General features: G+C 41.1%; 1 protein-coding gene across 1 annotated transcript in view; it reads right to left on the reverse strand.

The window, feature by feature from the left end:
- The window catches only part of LOC149138464 (putative DNA primase large subunit), a 126,627-nt gene that overhangs the window by 37,335 nt on the left and 70,814 nt on the right, over positions 1 to 18,478 (reverse strand). Inside the window, exons 10-13 of the mRNA XM_089446492.1 lie at positions 18,168 to 18,216; positions 17,989 to 18,036; positions 17,775 to 17,864; positions 17,589 to 17,648 (exon numbers count right to left, since the gene is read on the reverse strand). Of these exons, the coding sequence (XP_089302618.1) occupies positions 17,589 to 17,648; positions 17,775 to 17,864; positions 17,989 to 18,036; positions 18,168 to 18,216 (247 nt within the window). The remainder of the gene's footprint in view (positions 1 to 17,588; positions 17,649 to 17,774; positions 17,865 to 17,988; positions 18,037 to 18,167; positions 18,217 to 18,478) is intronic.

An 18,478-nucleotide genomic window follows, 5' to 3' on the forward strand; every position in this document is an offset into this window, starting at 1 on the left:
ACAATATGAAGTGTGGCCCACTGTCACCACAACTAGTACCCCCTACTTTTTTGTGGACTTTTACCACTATGGAGGCTTCCCTTTAGTAGGTCACACCTCATATTGTTGTCCCTTGGTCTAGCTCTTGTCTTGTGAGAGCTACCCTCACAAGGCCAACTAGATTTTGAGGCAACATTTTTGGGGCCATTGCCAGGGAGGACTTGGGTCAACATCTTGTAATCTGAAGTCTGAGCTTCATTTTCTTGGTTGAGCTTATCACATAGACAAGGATAAATCTGCTCATCTGGTAACTCCATTGGAAGAATGAAGTCCTAGTTCTTTATTACGCTTCAAAGTTTTAATGCTTGTAGGGTGAAGCAAGCATCTTTTAAGGCATTTTAAATTCACCCTGACGACTCCCCATTTGGTTGCTATGCAAGACTCAAGGCAATAACTCCTTGCGATCTGCATGAGGTGTACCCTGCTTTGGATGTCAGGGATATTCCCAGATATCCAAATCGATGGGATACAAGTTCTATGGAAAATGTACTAAAATTCAATAGCGATCCTTTTTCAGTTGTGGATCATGTTGCCAAGTTCATCAAGTATACTTCTAAGACAACATGGTTCATGAGGATGCTCTCATGAGGTTTTTCACTAATTCTTTTGGGGTTGATCAAAGAGACTGGCTTAAATGTTCTTGTAGACCTAAAAGCATCTCGTCCATTGAGGAATTTCTTAAGTATTGGGGACCAATGTGTCATTTTGAAGTTGTCCTTCAAGATTTGGTTGTAGCTCTCCAAGAGGAGGGCCTCTTCAATTATGCTAAAAAGGTTGAAGAAGATCATTTCCATCCAAAATCAAACATCACCCCTGATCATCTTGATCATTCTGTTAATGAAAGAAGTCAGGGTTGTGATGAAGAAGAATACCATAAGCAAAAGGGAGATTTCTTTCTGGATCATTAAGATGAGAACATTAAAAGTGACCTTGAAGATGATCTAGGAAGGGGACGTGGTGAGGATCATACTGAAGATGACACATTTGCAAGTGAAGTTGAGGTGAGCTCCACCCTTTTCATGGATGTGAAAGACCTTGGAAAGGGTGATCCCACAAGTTCCCTAGAGATTAACAATTGTGATTTTCTACATATCCAAGAAGGGAAGTGGGATACGAGTAGATATCATTTTGACAAGGATCTGATTTATTTTATTGATGATTATGTTAATAATGACCTTGTCTTCTCTTGCACTTCATATAATCAAGAAGATATGATTGTTGATCCATTTGAGCCATCCTTAAATCTTCCTGTTGTTGTCCCTTAGTCACATTCAAGTCACATAAAATTTGAACATGATGAGCCATCGTTAATTCACCCTTTTGAATTTGATTGTTGTGATGAGCAACCTGGTTGTCAAGAATCAAGATCTTGTCCACCAACCATCTCCCTCATCATACCACTCTCAACATGTCCCTAGGGAAATTAATGAAAGTTGTATGCTTGAGATAGCTATTAGGCAAAAGTTCTTGAAATTGATCCTTGATTTCTCCATATTCAAGTTGCAAGAAAGAATTAGCAAGAGTAAGAAGAATTCGGATTCCAATTCTTCGTCCTCTATCCTTTCTCATGGTAGTAGAGTTGATCCATGGTTTATCTATTTTCCCACCTCCCACCCTTATGATCTGGCATGTGAGTATTATGATAATTATAAAGCTTCTTTGTTCTATCCCATGATTAGCCATAGGGGCAAGAGGTGTGATATTGATCTAATGATATGTTGGTTGCATTGGTTGTATGACTATACTTAGATCATACATTTTATGCTACCATAGCATAGTAGTTAGTTGCATTGCATATTGTGTGAGCATTCTAACATCCTGCATTCTCATATTATGTTTCATCATAGAATAGATTCATAGATAATAGATTTTATTTTGTACGGATTTCTATCATCATATAAACATGGGTGATACCCTACACCCAATACACATGCTCCCAAACAAGTTGACTTGGATGTGTAGGTTACAACTCTGCAAGCCCAAGGATTTTTGGAGTTCTCATGAACTCCCCATTTGAGCTTATGGATCATGCACTCTACGGTGAGCTCATGTCCTCGAGTTGAAGCCAAATGTTACCCACCAAAACGGGTAACCCCATAGGAGGAATTTTTTCTCTTACATTTGCTAGACAACCAACAGCCCCTACTAGCCACCACTAGACAATGATATGCTATGTGCCTCCACCATTTGCATTAGCCATCTACTTCTCACCATCAGACATTGGCACTTGGGTGAAGGTTGTGAAAATTCAGAAATCCTGAATCCGAAATCCTACTGCACCAATTGATTAAGTTTCTTCTATTTGTTAAATAAACTAAACAAATTATTTATTGTGTTCTACGGTAAATATCGAAACTAAAACACTACAACCTTCACAAAATAAAATACTGTGGAAGAAAAATAACATTGGAAGAATATACGCACACACACACACTAATACACAATTATTTTTGGACGAAGTCCCTGGAAAAACCCAACTGGGGAAAACCGGTGTAGCAACTAAGGGTTTTAATATTATACAATAGTAAATCTGAGTACAAATCTATGGGGGCTCAAACCTAGCAATCCATATAAAGAAATGACTGACAATAAGTCTAGTGAGAAAAATCCCACTGCCACTGGCGATCCGACACTGAACTTGGCTCAAGTCGAGCTGCTCTCTGTTGCCTCTGCACAGTGCCTACGTCAGCCTATGCAGTACTGCGTCACACAACTCGGAATTGTTTCCCTCTCGCTATCTAATTAGCTAATGTCTGGAAGATAGACCCTCTTGGCCCTCCGGACTCTCACTCCGGCTTCTGGCACCACTGCTTCTCTCCAGCAAAAACGAAATTCCCTTTGAAGCATTGTGTTGCCTCTCTATGGCACTCACTGTCTCTATGCACCGCACTCATCGAAATAGGAAAATCTCCCTCCGGCCTTACTATCCCTGCCCCTCTCTCACTAATTCGAGCTCACTAGCTCTCTCTGACAACTCAATGCTGTTACTCAAGAGTTCGATCTGCTAGTGAATTCAAACTGCTGGTGTCTCAAGTGTGTTCTCCACCCCCCATCGAATTTCTTCTTATAATCTTTCGTTGAGACATAAACGACCAAGATTGAAACATAATCGATGGCTAAGATTAACTAGAACTCTATCCATGTCTTATTCTAGAAGATTCTCACCATGACTTAATTAATTAATTTTCCTAAGTTTAGACTTAGGCACCATTAAAAAAAGATTAATTATTTTAATTAAGTCGTCTCTAGGTGGAATTTCCAAAAACGATTTCTGTGAACATTCTTACACTGAAGGAACCCTACTATAGCAAATCTGAATCTACTTCACCTACTTGATTTTTAAATTACATTCATCAAGTTATTCTTCTGAATACTGAAGCAAATTACTTCTACAGCCTACACTAATTAAATATTTGATCTCATGAAACAGAAAACAAAGCAAAGAACAAGATACATAGGACACACTTATTTTTGGACACAATAGTTCCCTGAAAAACCCAATGCGGGAAAACCAGTGCAGCAGTTCTGAAGGTTTATTATTATGCAAGAGAAATATCTGAATACAAATCTAGGATGCTCATCTAACAATCCTTTATAGAGAAAATACTAGCAGAAAATCTGAGTGAGTTTTACCTCACTTCACCCGACAGAATTTCAACTAATCCGACAAGAAGACTGGCAAACACCCGCTGCACTGGCCCTACGTAGGCCCTGCGTCAGCCTTTCAAGCTCTGTGTCAGCCCTGCGTCGGCGCTTCTGCCCTCTGCGTCAACTATCTCGGTTATTCTGACAGTTCCGGCTTCTACGTGACAGGTAGCTTTCTCCTCTCCGCTGGCCCTTCTAGCTCTGCATCAAGGCTGCGTGAGCCCAGACTGGCCCAACGTCAACTCTCCTGGCTTCTGCACTGCCTCTCTGCAAGCTCTCTTTGCCTCTCTGTCAAGATTCTCCAGAAAGTCCTCCCAGATTCTCACTACCCCTCTGTTGTTGAATGATCACCTAGTTCGAATTTATCAGCTTCCTAGCCCCAAAAACCGAACTCTAGATCAATTCGTTCTCTTCGTGTGTATTTCCAAATGAACCCCAAGCCTCCATTTTATACTTTTCCTGTTGAGTCTTCAATGGCCAAGATTGAGTCTTTAATCAACGGCTAAGATTAAAATATGACTTGATCCACCTTCTAGATCATTCGCACCCATATTTTGATTAGTACCCATTAATATTTTAATTTCCCTAAATTTAGACGTAGAAACTCCATTAAAAATATTAATTATTTTAATAGAATACAATCCGGGTGGAATTTCACCAAACGGTTTTTTGGTTCTTTAGAACTCAGGTGCCTTAGCCTGTCCACCAATTTTCAAGGCTAGAGCACTTTGGATGCTACCAAAAACTAACACTCCCTCTTAGCGAGGAAAGTGCTCTAGCAACAATGTCCACCTACATGCTGCTCTGTTTCTAAAGCACCTCCTTTCTGCACTGTTGTTGCCACCAACATTGTGTTGTTGTCGCTACTGTATTGCTGCCCATGATACTGCCACGGCCCCTGCTGCATCTATATTACAGCTCCCTCTCAAACATTGCATTTGCTATGCTGCTAGCACTGCCATTGCTAACACTGCAACTCAGTTGCTGAGAGAAACAACTGAAAAACATCCAAAATTAACTAAACTTAACTGTGTTCAGCATAATACAATGAATGTTGGAATGTGACTGCTACTAGTCTCTGACACTCTGAATCTTCTGCATTGTTGCTGACTTCTGCACTGTGGCAACTACATTGCCACCAACCTTGCTCTGCGCTAATCAGTCTTTGGTCTCCGGTTACTGCATCTGTCCTCCAAACAATCCACTACATCATCTGACACTAAATCCATCTCGCTACTGGTGAATCTTGGGCTCCCGTAGCAAGGAATTGATCGAAGAGGTGGACTCCTCAAGGATCTTGCCCATGCGCAGTCCTCCCGACTATAGCTCAATATCACCCCATCTCCCTCCTGGCAATGCGTGGGCACTCATGGCAAACTCATCCTCGTCTATCTTCGCGGCTACAACCTTTGGATCATGCTTCTCATCCTTATCCTTTTGCTTCAAAGGACACTTAGATGCAAAGTGACCCATCTCGCCACATCTGAAACATTTCACCTTCGAAATGTCCTTTCGCTTCGGCTTTTGTTGTCCCTTTGATGCTAGAGTTGCGTTTTCCTCCTTCGTCTTTGTGCCACTCCCACTGCTACCATTAAGGTTGACCTTCACTAGGTCCCTCCTTAACTCCTCATGTTGAAGAGTTGCCCACATCTCCTCCAATGAAGGTAGTTTTTCCCTGCCCAATATGCTTTGGACGAAAACTTGTCATTCATCCAAGACTCCATTCAAGGCTATCCTCACCATCGCAGTTAGTTGAGGAGTGGAACCCACTGCAACAAGCTGGTCTCTGGTGTCATGAAGACATTGAAGATAGAGGTTCACCCCTTCTCCTTTCTGCATCAAGGTTCGTTGCAACTTCTGCTCTAAATACATCTTCTATTGTTCAGAAGAGCCTTCATACAAAAACAACAAGGCTTCCCACATCTCTCGGGTTGTATCCTTGCCCTGCAAGTGAGAGACCACATGATCTCGAACTCCATCGAGAATGAGCCTCTTTGCCTTCCCCTACTCGACCTTGTACTTCTTCTTTTGGTCGTTGTCAGCAAGAACAGCCACAACACTTTTGACGTAGGCCTCGAGATCATATTCCTCTGGAACAGCTAAGATTTTGGGCTTCCATATTACATAGTTGGAGACTCCGTCCAACATGTTCTGATCTCTGAGAGCCCATGCGATGCCATCTCACCCAACTGTCGAACTGACTCCTCTAGTCACTACTTAGCACTGCTCAGCTGCTCAGCAAGTGAGAAATTCGAACTTTCTAGTGGAAAGTTTTCTGAGGAGAAAATTCCCCTTCTATGTGTCTTCGTCCTTTTCCAACGGATTTATGCCCCGATAGAAACTGCGCCCTTCAGGCACTGCGTTGAGGCTCTGCATCACTCCCTCTACCTCTACAAACTTACAAACTGGAAATCGTACCTCTGTCGTCTCACTTAGAGAGAGATTTCCTCGAATTTGCTACCTGGAAAGGATTGCGCAATCCCTTCAAGGGGATTTGCATTGCTGCCAAGTGCAGCTTTCGGCCTCACTACTCAGAACTGGATCTGCTATTCATGTTTCAAAATCAATGCTCTAATACCATGTGAAAATTCCTACACTAAAGGAACCTCTACTACAGCAAATCTGAATCTACTCCACCTACTTGATTTTTAAATTAGATTCATCAAGTTATTCTTCTGAATACTAAAGCAAATTACTTCTGCAGCCTACACTAATTAAATATTTGATCTCATGAAACATAAAACAGAGCAAAGAACAAGATACATAGGACACACTTATTTTTTGACACAATAGTCCCCGAAAAAACCCAATGCGAGAAAACTAGTGCAGCAGTTCCGAGGGTTTATTATCATGCAGGAGAAATATTTGAATACAAATCTAGGATGCTCATCTAGCAATCCTTTATAGATAAAATACTGGCGGAAAATCTGAGTGAGATGTACCTCACTTCACCTGGCAAAATTCTGGCTACAAGACTAGCTAACCCCGGCTACTTCTATGTTGGCCCTACGTAGGCCCTGCGTCAACCTTTCAGGCTCTACGTCAGCCCTGTGTCAACTCTTTTGCCCTCTATGTCAGCTATCCTGGTTGTTCTGACAATTCCTGACAGTTCCGGCTTCTGCGTGACAGGCAGCTTTTTCCTCTGTGCTAGCCATTTTGGCTCTGCGTTAAGGCTACGTGGGCCAAAACTGGCCCAGTGTCAGCTCTCTCGGCTTTTGAGTTGCCTTTCTGCAAGCTCTCTCCACCTCTCTGTGAGTATTCTCCGAAAAGTCCTCCCAAATTCTTACTACCCCTTTGTGGTTGAATGATCACCTAGTTCGAATTTCTCAGCTTCCTAGCCCCTAGATCAATTTGTATGAGTCTTCAACAGCCGAGATTAAGTCTCTAATCAACGATTAAGATTAAAACATGACTTGATCTGCCTTCTAGATCATTCTCACCCATATTTTGATTAATACCCATTAATATTTTAATTTCTCTAAGTTTAGACTTGGGAATTCCATAAAAAATATTAATTATTTTAAAAAATACAATCCGGGTGGAATTTCACTAAACAGTTTTTGGGTTCCTTAGAACTCATGTGCCTTAGCCTCTCCACCAAATTTTGTGGCTGGAATACAACCAATGCTACAAAAAGTAACACTCCCTCTTAGCGAGGAAAATGTTCTATGCTTCTAGAGCTGCAACCCACTGATGCAACACCTTGCCTCTACACCACCTCCTGTCACATTGTTGATGTTTGGCTGCTCTGCCCATCACTACTACGCAACTCTGATGTGAGTTGCATCAGGGTTGTTGTTGGCCCTGCTGAACTGCTACCAACACTGCATATGCACTGCAACAACTCCAATGGAAAAGCATCCAAAACACTGAATCAAATGTGATCAGTATGATGCATCTGTCACCTGTATCCTGACTGTTGCTAGACTTTGCGTTGTCACTAAAGCCTGTTTGTTACTATTGACTCTGCTTTGTGCCATCTGCCCTATTGCCAACTCTACATTGCACTGCCCAGTATCTGACCTGCTACTAGCTACTGCATCTGTCACTCTCGCACCTGACTACACCAACTCCCACTAATCCATCATGTTGTTGCACGTTTTGGGCTCCCGTAGCAAGGTATTGATTCATGAGGTGGAGTTCCTCAAGAATCCTGCCCATCCTGTAGCTCTCTGGGGCTACAAACCAAATCACCCCACCTCACTCCTAGAGGTATCTCGATAATCATGGCAAACTCTTCCTCCAATCTGGAGGACCGCCTATCGATCTCCTCCTTGTCCTTCTTCCTGAGAGGACATTGAGTGTTGTTGTGGCCAAGCTCACCACATTTGAAGCATTTCACCTTGGAAATGTCCTTCTTCCTCTTGCGCTAGTCCTGCTGCCCCTTAGATGCGAGGGCCACATCCTCCTCTTCCTTTACTTGCTTTGTCCCACTACTACTACTGCTACCAGTGATGGTGGTCTTCACCAAATCTCGCCTCATCTCCTCCTGCTGCAGATCAGCCCACATACGATCCCAGTCTGGCAACTTTTCTCTGCCCAGAATACTCTAGACGAAGACATGCCATTTTTTTAAAACGTTGTTGAGAGCAAACCACACCAACTCTATAGGTTGAGGCATTGATCCTACTGCAGACAGTTGATCTCGGATATCCTGAAGCCTAGTGAGGAAGGGGTCTACGCACTCCCCTTTTTGCATCCCTATGCATCTTAGCGTCTCCTCAAGATACATCTTTTGTTGCCCAAAAGATCCCTCATGTAGCGTAGCAAGTGCCTCCCACATCTGTCAGGCAATATCTTTGTCAGCGATGTGAGACACCACGTGATCTCGAACCCCATCGAGAATCAGCCTCTTTGCTTTCGCCATCTCTTTCTTGTAGGCCTTTAGCGGATCTACATCTGCGGGTATAGCTACCACACTATCGATGTAAGCTTTGAGATCATACTCATCTAGAAGACAGGAAATTCTTGCCTTCCAGATCACATAGTTGGAAGCTCCCTCCAATCAATTCTGATCTCTCAACCATGTTGATGCCATCTTTGCAAAAATGTCGAATTCCTCCTCTTCTCCTCTACGCAATTGCTGACTGGATTTTCGCATTCCCTGCTAAAGTGGTCAAATCTGCTCATAGTTACTGCTGCTTTGCTAGGAAAAATCGAACTTTTGGGCTAGAAGTTCCATGAGGAAAGAATTCCCTCAGTGTGTGCTCTTCCATCCTCCTATCGCTATTTTGTACGAGCAAACTGTTGCAAAATAACTGCGTCCCAACTGAAGATTTTCTCTGCAAGGAAAAATATTGTGTCTCCCTCTACCTCTGGTAACCTCTGATCTGGAAAATCTATTCTCTGTCGACTCTCTCAGAGAAATAAATTTTCCTCAGAAACTAACCCTCCTGGCCCAAGGGACTGCGCTGCCTCTAAGGGTTTCGAACTACTACCTCTACAGAGATTCGAAATTCCTCTTCCCTTTTGCTACTGAGCTGTCTGACTTATGATCTGTGTGCTCTAATACCATGTGAAAATTCGGAAATCTGGAATCCTACTGCAACAAATGATTAAGTTTCTTTTATTTGTTAAATAAACTGAACAAATTATTTATTGTGTTTGACGGTAAATATCGAAACTAATAGCCCACGGGGCTTTGGATTGACGGTGAATGGGTGCACTGTTAAGGCACTCCTTGTGATAGGTCACCGGTTCAAATCCCCCGTGGGTACTTAGGTTAGTCTTAACTAGAAAAAAAAAAAAAATATCGAAACTAATACACTACAACCTTCACAAAATAAAATACTGAAGAAGAAAAACAATGTTGGAAGAATATATGCACACACACACTAACACAATTATTTTTGCACTATCCCCAGAAAAACCCAACTCAGGAAACCCAGTGCAATAGCTGAGGGTTTTAATATTATGTAGTAGTAAATCTGAGTACAAATCTATGGATGCTCAAATCGAGCAATCCATACAAAGAAATGACTGACAATAAGTCTAGTGAGAAAAATATCACTCTCGCTAGCGATCCAACACTGACCTTGGCTCAAGTCGAGCTGCTCTTTGCTGCTTCTACGCAGTCCCTGCATCAGCCTATGCAGTACTGCGTCCCACAACTTGGAACTACTTCCCTCTCGCTATCTGATAAGTTGTTGTTAGGAAGATAGACCCTCTTGGCCCTCCAGACTCTCACTTTGGCCCCTCTGACACTGAATCACTACTTCTCCCTAATAAATACGAAATTACCTCTGAAGCACTGCACTACCTCTCTGTGGCTTTGCGCTACCTCTCTATGGCACTCACTGTCTCTCTGCAATGCACTCACCGGAACAGGAAAATCTCCCTTCAACCTTACTATCCCTGCCCCTCTCTCACTGCTTCGAGCTCACTAGCTCTCTCTCCGGCAACTTAGCGCTGCTACTCAAGAGTTCGATCTGCCAATGAATTCGAACTGTTGGTGTCTCAAGTGTGTTCTCCAACCCCCATCAAATTTCTTCTTCTAAGCTCTCGTTGAGACATCAACGGCCAAAATTAAAACATAATTGATGGCTAAGATTAACTAGAACTCGATCCATGTCTTCTTCTAGAAGATTCTCACCATAACTTAATTAATCAATTTTCCTAAGTTTAGACTTAGGCACCACTAAAAAAAGATTAATTATTTTAATTAAGTCATCTCTAGGAGGAATTTCAATAAACGATTTCTGGGTTTTGGAGAATACATGTATTCTAGCCTCTCCACCAAATTTCGTGGCTAGAATCAACCGATGCTACAAAAACTAACAAAGGTGGCCTACTATTCAAAGGTACTTTGATCATTTTGCAATCGGGTGCTTATACTTGTTTGTTTTAAGCATTTAGTATGGATGATGGTGTGATCTGGAAGATTGACAGACCTTGACCATATTCTTGTTCTCTCACCTCACATGGGCAGTTAATCTTTGATCCGTTAAGGACCTTTAGGATATAGGAGGGGCACTACCTGGAAAGCCATGATAGAGATGGTGTAGTTCCATTTTCCGATATATCATAAATACACCTTCCATCTTACATTACAAGCCCTATAACTCACCCCCATTCTTCAAGGACAACTTGTCATTGGTTTTTGGGGATTTGGCATTCACATGCTCACATAACTTAAGTAGGGCTTGGAAACTTTGCCCTGAGAGGTTGATGCAACTAAAAGAAAAAGGAAAAAGCATCTCATGGCCACAATAAACAAAAAAAAAGAAAAATCAAAATGTAAAAGATGGTTGGGACATGAGAATTAGCACATGGGAAAATCCTACCATCAGTTCTACCTACCTCATATGGCCATCACCCAGCTCCTAAGCACTACATCAAAAGAAAGAATCAATGACTGGACCGGTCCACCTAATAAATCGGGTTTCAACCTGGAACCGGTCAAACTGAGACTGGTTAGATCTCAATGAACCGGTTTCAAAAAAACACATGAAATAATTAATTTTTCATGAAAAAATTGCTTTTAAAATTTAAAACCATGATTCCAAACCAAAAGACACAAAATATGCAAAGTTTGCTCATACATATACCATGTAAAGATAAAAATATCAAAATGGCACCAAATGCAATACATATCAACAATAAAATATATAATCAATGAGGCTCTAAATGGCCTCTAGAGACCAAAAACAAAGCCTGCAAGTTATGGGGCCACTGGCCTACTACAAGTATACATATATGATATTAGTAATCAACATTATCACTTAATCTTTGAAAGTTGAAACTTCTCATCATGATCAAACTTGGTTGAGTCTCAACTCCCAAACTTTGCAACTGCCTGAGTCACAAACTTCTTTGTTGGTTCAATGACTTTAGTCTCAAACTCTTGAAGGTATTTTGCCCTAATATGACTTATTACTTCATTTGGTGTTCCACGTGACTTTACATGGCCTCCAATCCCAGCCAAGTGTTGCCTAAACCTATGAATACCCCCTCCTTCAATAGATTTTTGGCATTATTTGCAGATCATTTTACCATCAATCATATCACAATGAGTCCATGCAGTATCCTTGGCTTTTGGAGGCATGGTGGCTACTACTTAGCTCAAACTCTCTATTGTTCCACTACTCCAACAAAAATTCAACACTCTCCAAGCACCCAATGAAACTCACAAAAACTCCAAATGAGATGTGTGAGGAAAATGAGGGTGTTGAGCTCCTTTTAAAGGCTTGAAGAGGGTGTTTTTTGAGAGAAACAACCTTTACTTTCCCTCCAAAACACCTGGGAAGCTTCCAAAAAGAGTGTGTTGATCCGTCACCGGCCGTCGCAGCCTTGGCGATGAACTGGCCAGTTTATTACGGAACCATAAACCGAACAATTCCGTCATAAACCAACCGGTTTGACCAATTTTTTGTGATTTTTTGGTGAAGTCTGCCCTTAAACCGAATTTTTTGCCTGAATCGACCCGGTTGCCTAATGAACCGACTGGTTTGACTGGTTTCCAATTCATGCTAACTGGTTTTTAAAAATATGTTCCCAACACCAATGAGCAATAAACTGACTCATCTTTAAGGGGTAATACAACTGCTACATCAGACAAGGCAAGCTCTAACCCTTGAGCTATATGCAGTAATAAAAAAGAAAAGAATCAAGAAGTAAAAGTCGTACAAGAGGGGTAGAAAACCAAGGCAAAATTGGTAACTTATGCATCCACAAATGCTCCTTCCTCGCATCTATACACTCAGGATGTGGACACACCATCAGTTGGTCCTTTGGCCATGAAGTCTTATCCCCTCTATTACCATTATTACTATTTAGTATTCACTAGCAACTACCAAAAGAAGGGTGGACTAGGGAAATGTCACTTCCCCTTGGGGGTTGGAAGCACCTAATAGGGTTGACCTTTAGCCACCCCTACCTAGTGAGAAAACACCATTGCAAGATCAAGGTCCCAATTTTGGAAGGGGATCCTTGTTTGAAGTACTAAATTGCCTTTAAGATTCAAGTTTGGTTCACTTAGATGCGCTAGTGATCTTGGTCCTGTGAAAATTTCAGTTATCACAGCAACTGGAAATTAGTTTCCTAATTGGTAATTTATTTAACTATTTATTTGCAGTTTGCTATGACAAATACCAAATAATTCACAATGTGGTTTTCACAAATAAACACTACAGAAGAAAAACAGCACTGGAATCTGAGAAAATCTAGCACACACATAAAAAATATGACACTGTTATTTTTGGACAAATTTCCCCGAAAAAACTGAACTTGGGAAAACTGGTGCAGCAGATGAGGGTTTATTATTATGCAGCAGTGAGAAATTCTGAGTACAATAATTTGGATGTCGAAATTTGGCTATCCTGCAGAGAAAATACTAGAAATAATATCTAGAGGGAAATTACCCTCTCTAGGCAATTTCTGCACCAGATTGCTTCTGAAAAGCAAGTCGCCCAACTGGGCCTACCCAGGCTCTGCGTCAACCTGATATTTCCTGCTGCAACTCTTGCCCGAACTGACTACTAGTCTAGTCGTCCTGCATGATGTTGACTGGGAAAATGTCTCTCCAGCACTCTAGAACCCCTACCCAGCCTCTAGAACTGAAAACGTCTTCCTTCCTAGCAAATCGAGCTACCTTCTTGAGGCTCTACGCAGCTTCCTGGAGAAATCACAGCCTCTATGCAAATGTACTCACTGGATCTGGAAAACTTCCTCCAACCTCACTGTCATTGCCCCTCACTGACTTCGCTTCCTCATTGAAGCTCAAACTCTCTCGCAACTGACTGTTACCACTCTGGAAAATCGAATCTCCAAGTATCTCCGGTGTATTCTCCAAGTGCCCATCGACTTCTGCTTAGAATCCTCTGTTGGAGCACCAATGGCCAATATTAAAACTTAATCAAGGGCTGGGATCATCTTGAAGTCGATCCGTGTGAGTTTCAAGACTATTCTCACCTTGACTTAATTAATTCTGATTAATTAACTAGTTTTCCTAAGTTTAGACTTAGGAAACATTAAAAAATAGGTTAATAATCTAATTAAGTCATCTCTAGGTGGAATTTCCAAAAGCGATTTCTTGGTTTTGGAGATCTCATGCATTCTAGCCTCCCTACCAAATTTAGTGGCTTGAACACATCCGATGCTACAAAAACTAACACTCCATCTTAGCGAGTATTGTGTTATAGTGTTGCACGCCTTGCTACAACACTTTGTCTATGTATCATCCTTTGTCACGCTGTCGATGTTTGGTCACTGCGGCCCACCAACCACTGCGCAACTCTGATGTTGCATTCATGTTGTCGCTGACACTGCCATACTACTGTCAACTATGCATCTGCACTGCAACTCTCTCTCATCTATTGTTGTTGCAACTGCAATAACTGCAACTGAGAAGCATCTGAAATATTGAATCAATTGTGTTCAATACAATGCATTTGTCTCCTAAGTCCTAACTGCTACTAGCCTCTGCACTGTCACAGAAGAATTTGCGCTACTGCTAACTCTACACTACGCTCCTTAGCATCTGACTACTACTATTCTGCAACTCACTCTGGTACTGACTGCATCAACTGTCGTTGATCCATCCTGTTACTGAACACTGTGGGCCCCTGTAGCCAGGTAATGATCCATGAGGTGGAATCCTCAAGAACCCTGCCCATCTTTGTAGCTCCCTGGGGATATAGCACCAAATCACCCCACCTCACTCCTGGATGTATATCTGCGAACATAGCAAACTCTTCCTCTATCCTAGAGGAAAGCTTGTCTATTTCCACAAACGTTGCCTGCTAATCATGCTTCTCCTACTTGTCCTTCTTAAGAGGACACTAGGTACTATAGTGACCGAACTCACCACAACTGAAGCACTTGACCTTTGACAAGTCCTTCTTCTTCTTCTGCTCCCCCTACCCCTGACTGGGACCCTTTGATGCAAGGGCCACATCCTCCTCCTCCTTTACACCCTTCAATTCGCTACTACTGCTCCCACTGATGGAGCTCTTTAGAAGAACTCGCCTCAACTCCTCCTGCTACAAGTCAGACCACATCTTGTCCCATGCTAGTAGTTTGTCTCGGCCCAATATACTTTGGACGAAGACTTGCCAATCCTCCAAGACATTGTACAGTGCCAACCGCACTAGCGTTGAGGTGTTGCCCCAACAACTGCAAGTTGATCCCGAACCTCCTGAATCCTAGTGAGGAAAGGATCTATGCCTTCCCCTGTCTGCATCCTGATGCATCTCAACTTTTCCTCCAAAGACATATTTCGTTATTCGAAGGTACCCTGATATCGCTGGGCGAGAGCATGCCACATTTGTTTAGCATTATCATTGCCAGATATATGCGAGACTATATGGTCCCAAACTCCATCAAGGATCAACCTCTTCGCCTTCCCCATTTCCCTCTGGTATTGCTTCAATTTATCTGCATCCTAGGGAACTACCACAATGTTGTCTATGTAGAGCTTCAAGCCATATTTATCTAACAAGATGGGCATCCTAGCCTTCCAGATGACATAGTTAGAGGAACCCTCCAACCTATCCTGATCTTAAGTCCTACTGCGGCCATCTTTGAATCTGTCAAAAACTCCCTCTTTCCCTACGCTTGGATGTCGGTTCTGCTATACGCACTCTTTTCTAGAGTGAGAAAATATGCACTCAATTACTTCATATCTACGGCTGCAAGATTGAACTTCTGAGACTCGAAGTTCCCTAAGAGAATTTTTCCCTTTGTGTGCTTTTCTCTTCCACCCGACGTTAATTCTGTTGTTGTAAAACCCTCTGTGTCCAACCAAGGAAACTGCTCAGCGAAAATTTGAGTTATTGCTCCCTCTGACTAGTGGAATCACCGTCCTATGCAAATCGAATTTTTCTTCCAATCCTGCAACTGAAAATCGAATTTTTGCCCAGGCAATTCGACCTGCCTGTCAATGAACTGCGCAGCCTCTAGGAATTTTAGCCTGTTGCTCCCTCTTAGCAGCAAAATTCTCTCCTCCACTTGTGAGCTTCTCAACTGATCACTCACACTCTGATACCATGTGAAAATTTCATCTATCACAACAACTGGAAATTATTTTCCTAATTGTTAATTTATTTAACAATTTATTTGTAGTTTGCTACAACAAATACCAAATAATTCACATTGTGATTTTCACAAATAAATACTGCGGGCTCATTTCCCAAGAACTAGGGCTCATTTTGTAGGATTTGATTCCTCTTTTCTTGAGTTGTAAAAGCACTAAAAAACTCTCAACATTCTCAAAATGAAAAATTTATAATTCGTCACCCATCTATGAAAATCCAAAGGATATTTTTGCCACTTCTCTCTATGGGTGGTGTGAAATTCTTTTATTGGTTGTGTGATGCATCCTTTTAAGAGAAGCGAGATAAGATACCTTATTACCTTGCAAACACTAGTTTCTATTGGTGGCGAAACATTGTAATTCTTTCTCTATTGAAGCTAAACCATGAGCGAAACTTGGTGTTTTCTCCTATGGGAAACCCATGGTTGGTGAAATTTGAAAATAAACTTTTACAAAGGTGAGCTACAAGAGAACCCTAGACAAGAGAACCCTAGACATAGGAGGCAACATCCTCATTCTCTTTGCATCATTGTAGAAAGCAATCATCTCTCAAGCAATTAATAATGTTGCTCATGTTAGCTCCCAGGGGGCAACTCAATTGGTGATGGTCGTGAAAATGAAATGTTATGTGCAAGGAGGTTCGAGTTTCATATCCTCGTGATTCACATATGCCTACAGGAGGGGCATACGTAGGCACCTAGAGGTTATAGTGGTAGCAGTTGGAATCAACCCTATGTCACGTGAGTGTGATACTAGCCCATTTGTCGATTCCTCTAGATACAAACAAAAAAAATAATGTTACTCATGCCATAATTCATTCATGCAATGGATAATACTTGCATAACAAAACAGTGGGTAAACAAATAAAGATAACCTTTAGGCATCGTATGTAAAGCCCTTTCAGAATTAAGATTTGCTTTCATTTAATGATATGTGACCTGCAAAGCCCTAGAAAAGTTAAGATTAAATTTCATTTTTCCCTTGCTTTCGAGGAGAGCAGATTCAACAGATTTTAGTGCTTTTTCATTTTTCCCTTGCTTTCGAGGAGAGCAGATTCAACAGATTTTAGTGCTTTAACAACTGGTTGAACTCAATTCTCTTGACTCCACATTATTAATATAAAAGCATCATCCTAGCTCAATGAAAATCATATGGAACGCTAAACCATTATCGGTCACTCACCCTTTAAGTTGTTGAAGAACAAGGTTAAGGGTAAGGAATTATTAATAAGAGTTAGAAGTAATTTTAAGGTTAAGGGTGAGGAATTATTTAATTAGAATTAGAAGGTTATAACATCTTCTTTATAGTGATCTACAACTCAAACAACGAAATATTACTTTTAATATAAACCAAGTGCTCCATACCAATGTTGCTAAAATCAGCATCGAGATAAAATTGGCAAGGATCCAGAAGATGAAAAAAATCTTAAAAAATCCAAAAACGTCAGTAAAACAACAAAAACAAAGTCAGAAATTTTGACTTAAGGCAATTTTCTGGATAGACTAGCAAATTTTTCGCAATTTTTATGATTTGATCCCGATTTTTTCAGACTTAAAAATCAGCGATTTTTTTTGGCCAATAAAATCGGCACCCGGAAAAAATCATGATGTGGCGATGTTATCATAATTTTTTCGTGATGTTTGCAACACTGCCCCATACTATTCCAGAAGTGTGTGTCATATAACATAAAAATAAATTGACCAATATTTCAATTCACTTGGATCAAACTAAAGAAGGGGACTCCAGACACAGCATGATAACTTCAGTATAATCTCTATTGCATGGAAGACAAAAGCATATCAGTGATGAAAACAATCTTAATTGCTTAAATTGCGGCAAAATATTATGCAACATTTCAGAGAGAGATACATGCCTTCAGAAAGAGTCCTAACTGCATTCTTCCCCCATGCTTCAGGTGGTGGTCCTCTTTGAGCTGCATATGCAGCAAAAAGAATAGCCTTAGGCAAACCATAACAATAGGAAGCTCTCTACTCAGTGCCTTGAGCAAATGACAATCAAGTATTTCAGAATCCTTTATTGCAATAGCACAGAAGATCACCTTGAAAAACAAGTGGCGCATACAAAGAGGAAAGGAGCTGTTTGCCAAGTTGTCTATGTCCTTCAGTGAAATCTCAGTATTATCGTTTGGCTGCAGTGAAAAACTTGTTAAGAAATTATGCAAATGACTCAATGAATGACATGCCCATTTTAGAACATACAACTTTCCAGCATTGTAAAAGCCTCTGAAATCTAAACTCTAATCACCAACTCACCTTTGAGTAGTCAGGTCCCAAATACCACGTACCCAATGTCTCAACAATCTGAATAAAAAAGCATTAGAAGATGAAGCCTACAGTAAGAATTGGACATGCTAAGATATCGCTATTTAGAAGACGGAATCAAATGACTAAATTAAATGTAAAATGACAAAAGCACGGAATTCATTACATACAGGTGTCAACCGGTCTTTCTCTTTTTCAGCAATCGTCGAAGTCCATTTTCTGCACCATGGACAGTTTTACAAAACATGTTAATGAACAACAGACTATAAATATTACTAGAAAAGTTCTCCAAAATCCTCAAAAGTTAGATTTATGGAGATGGAAAAGTTAAATCAAAGGCCCATAGAATCAAATTATCGCACTATCACATCCAAACTCCAATAGTGTAGCTCCTACAAGAAGTTTTCTATATCCCGGCTTTGTCAACAAACTATTATCATAAACACCTCAACAGAGTTGTCCTACAATTGAATTCCTGTTT

This window comes from Pinus tabuliformis, chromosome X (genome assembly GCF_031772625.1).
Source record: "Pinus tabuliformis cultivar Carrire ecotype Pingquan chromosome X, CPIR1, whole genome shotgun sequence".
NCBI lineage: Eukaryota > Viridiplantae > Streptophyta > Pinopsida > Pinales > Pinaceae > Pinus > Pinus tabuliformis.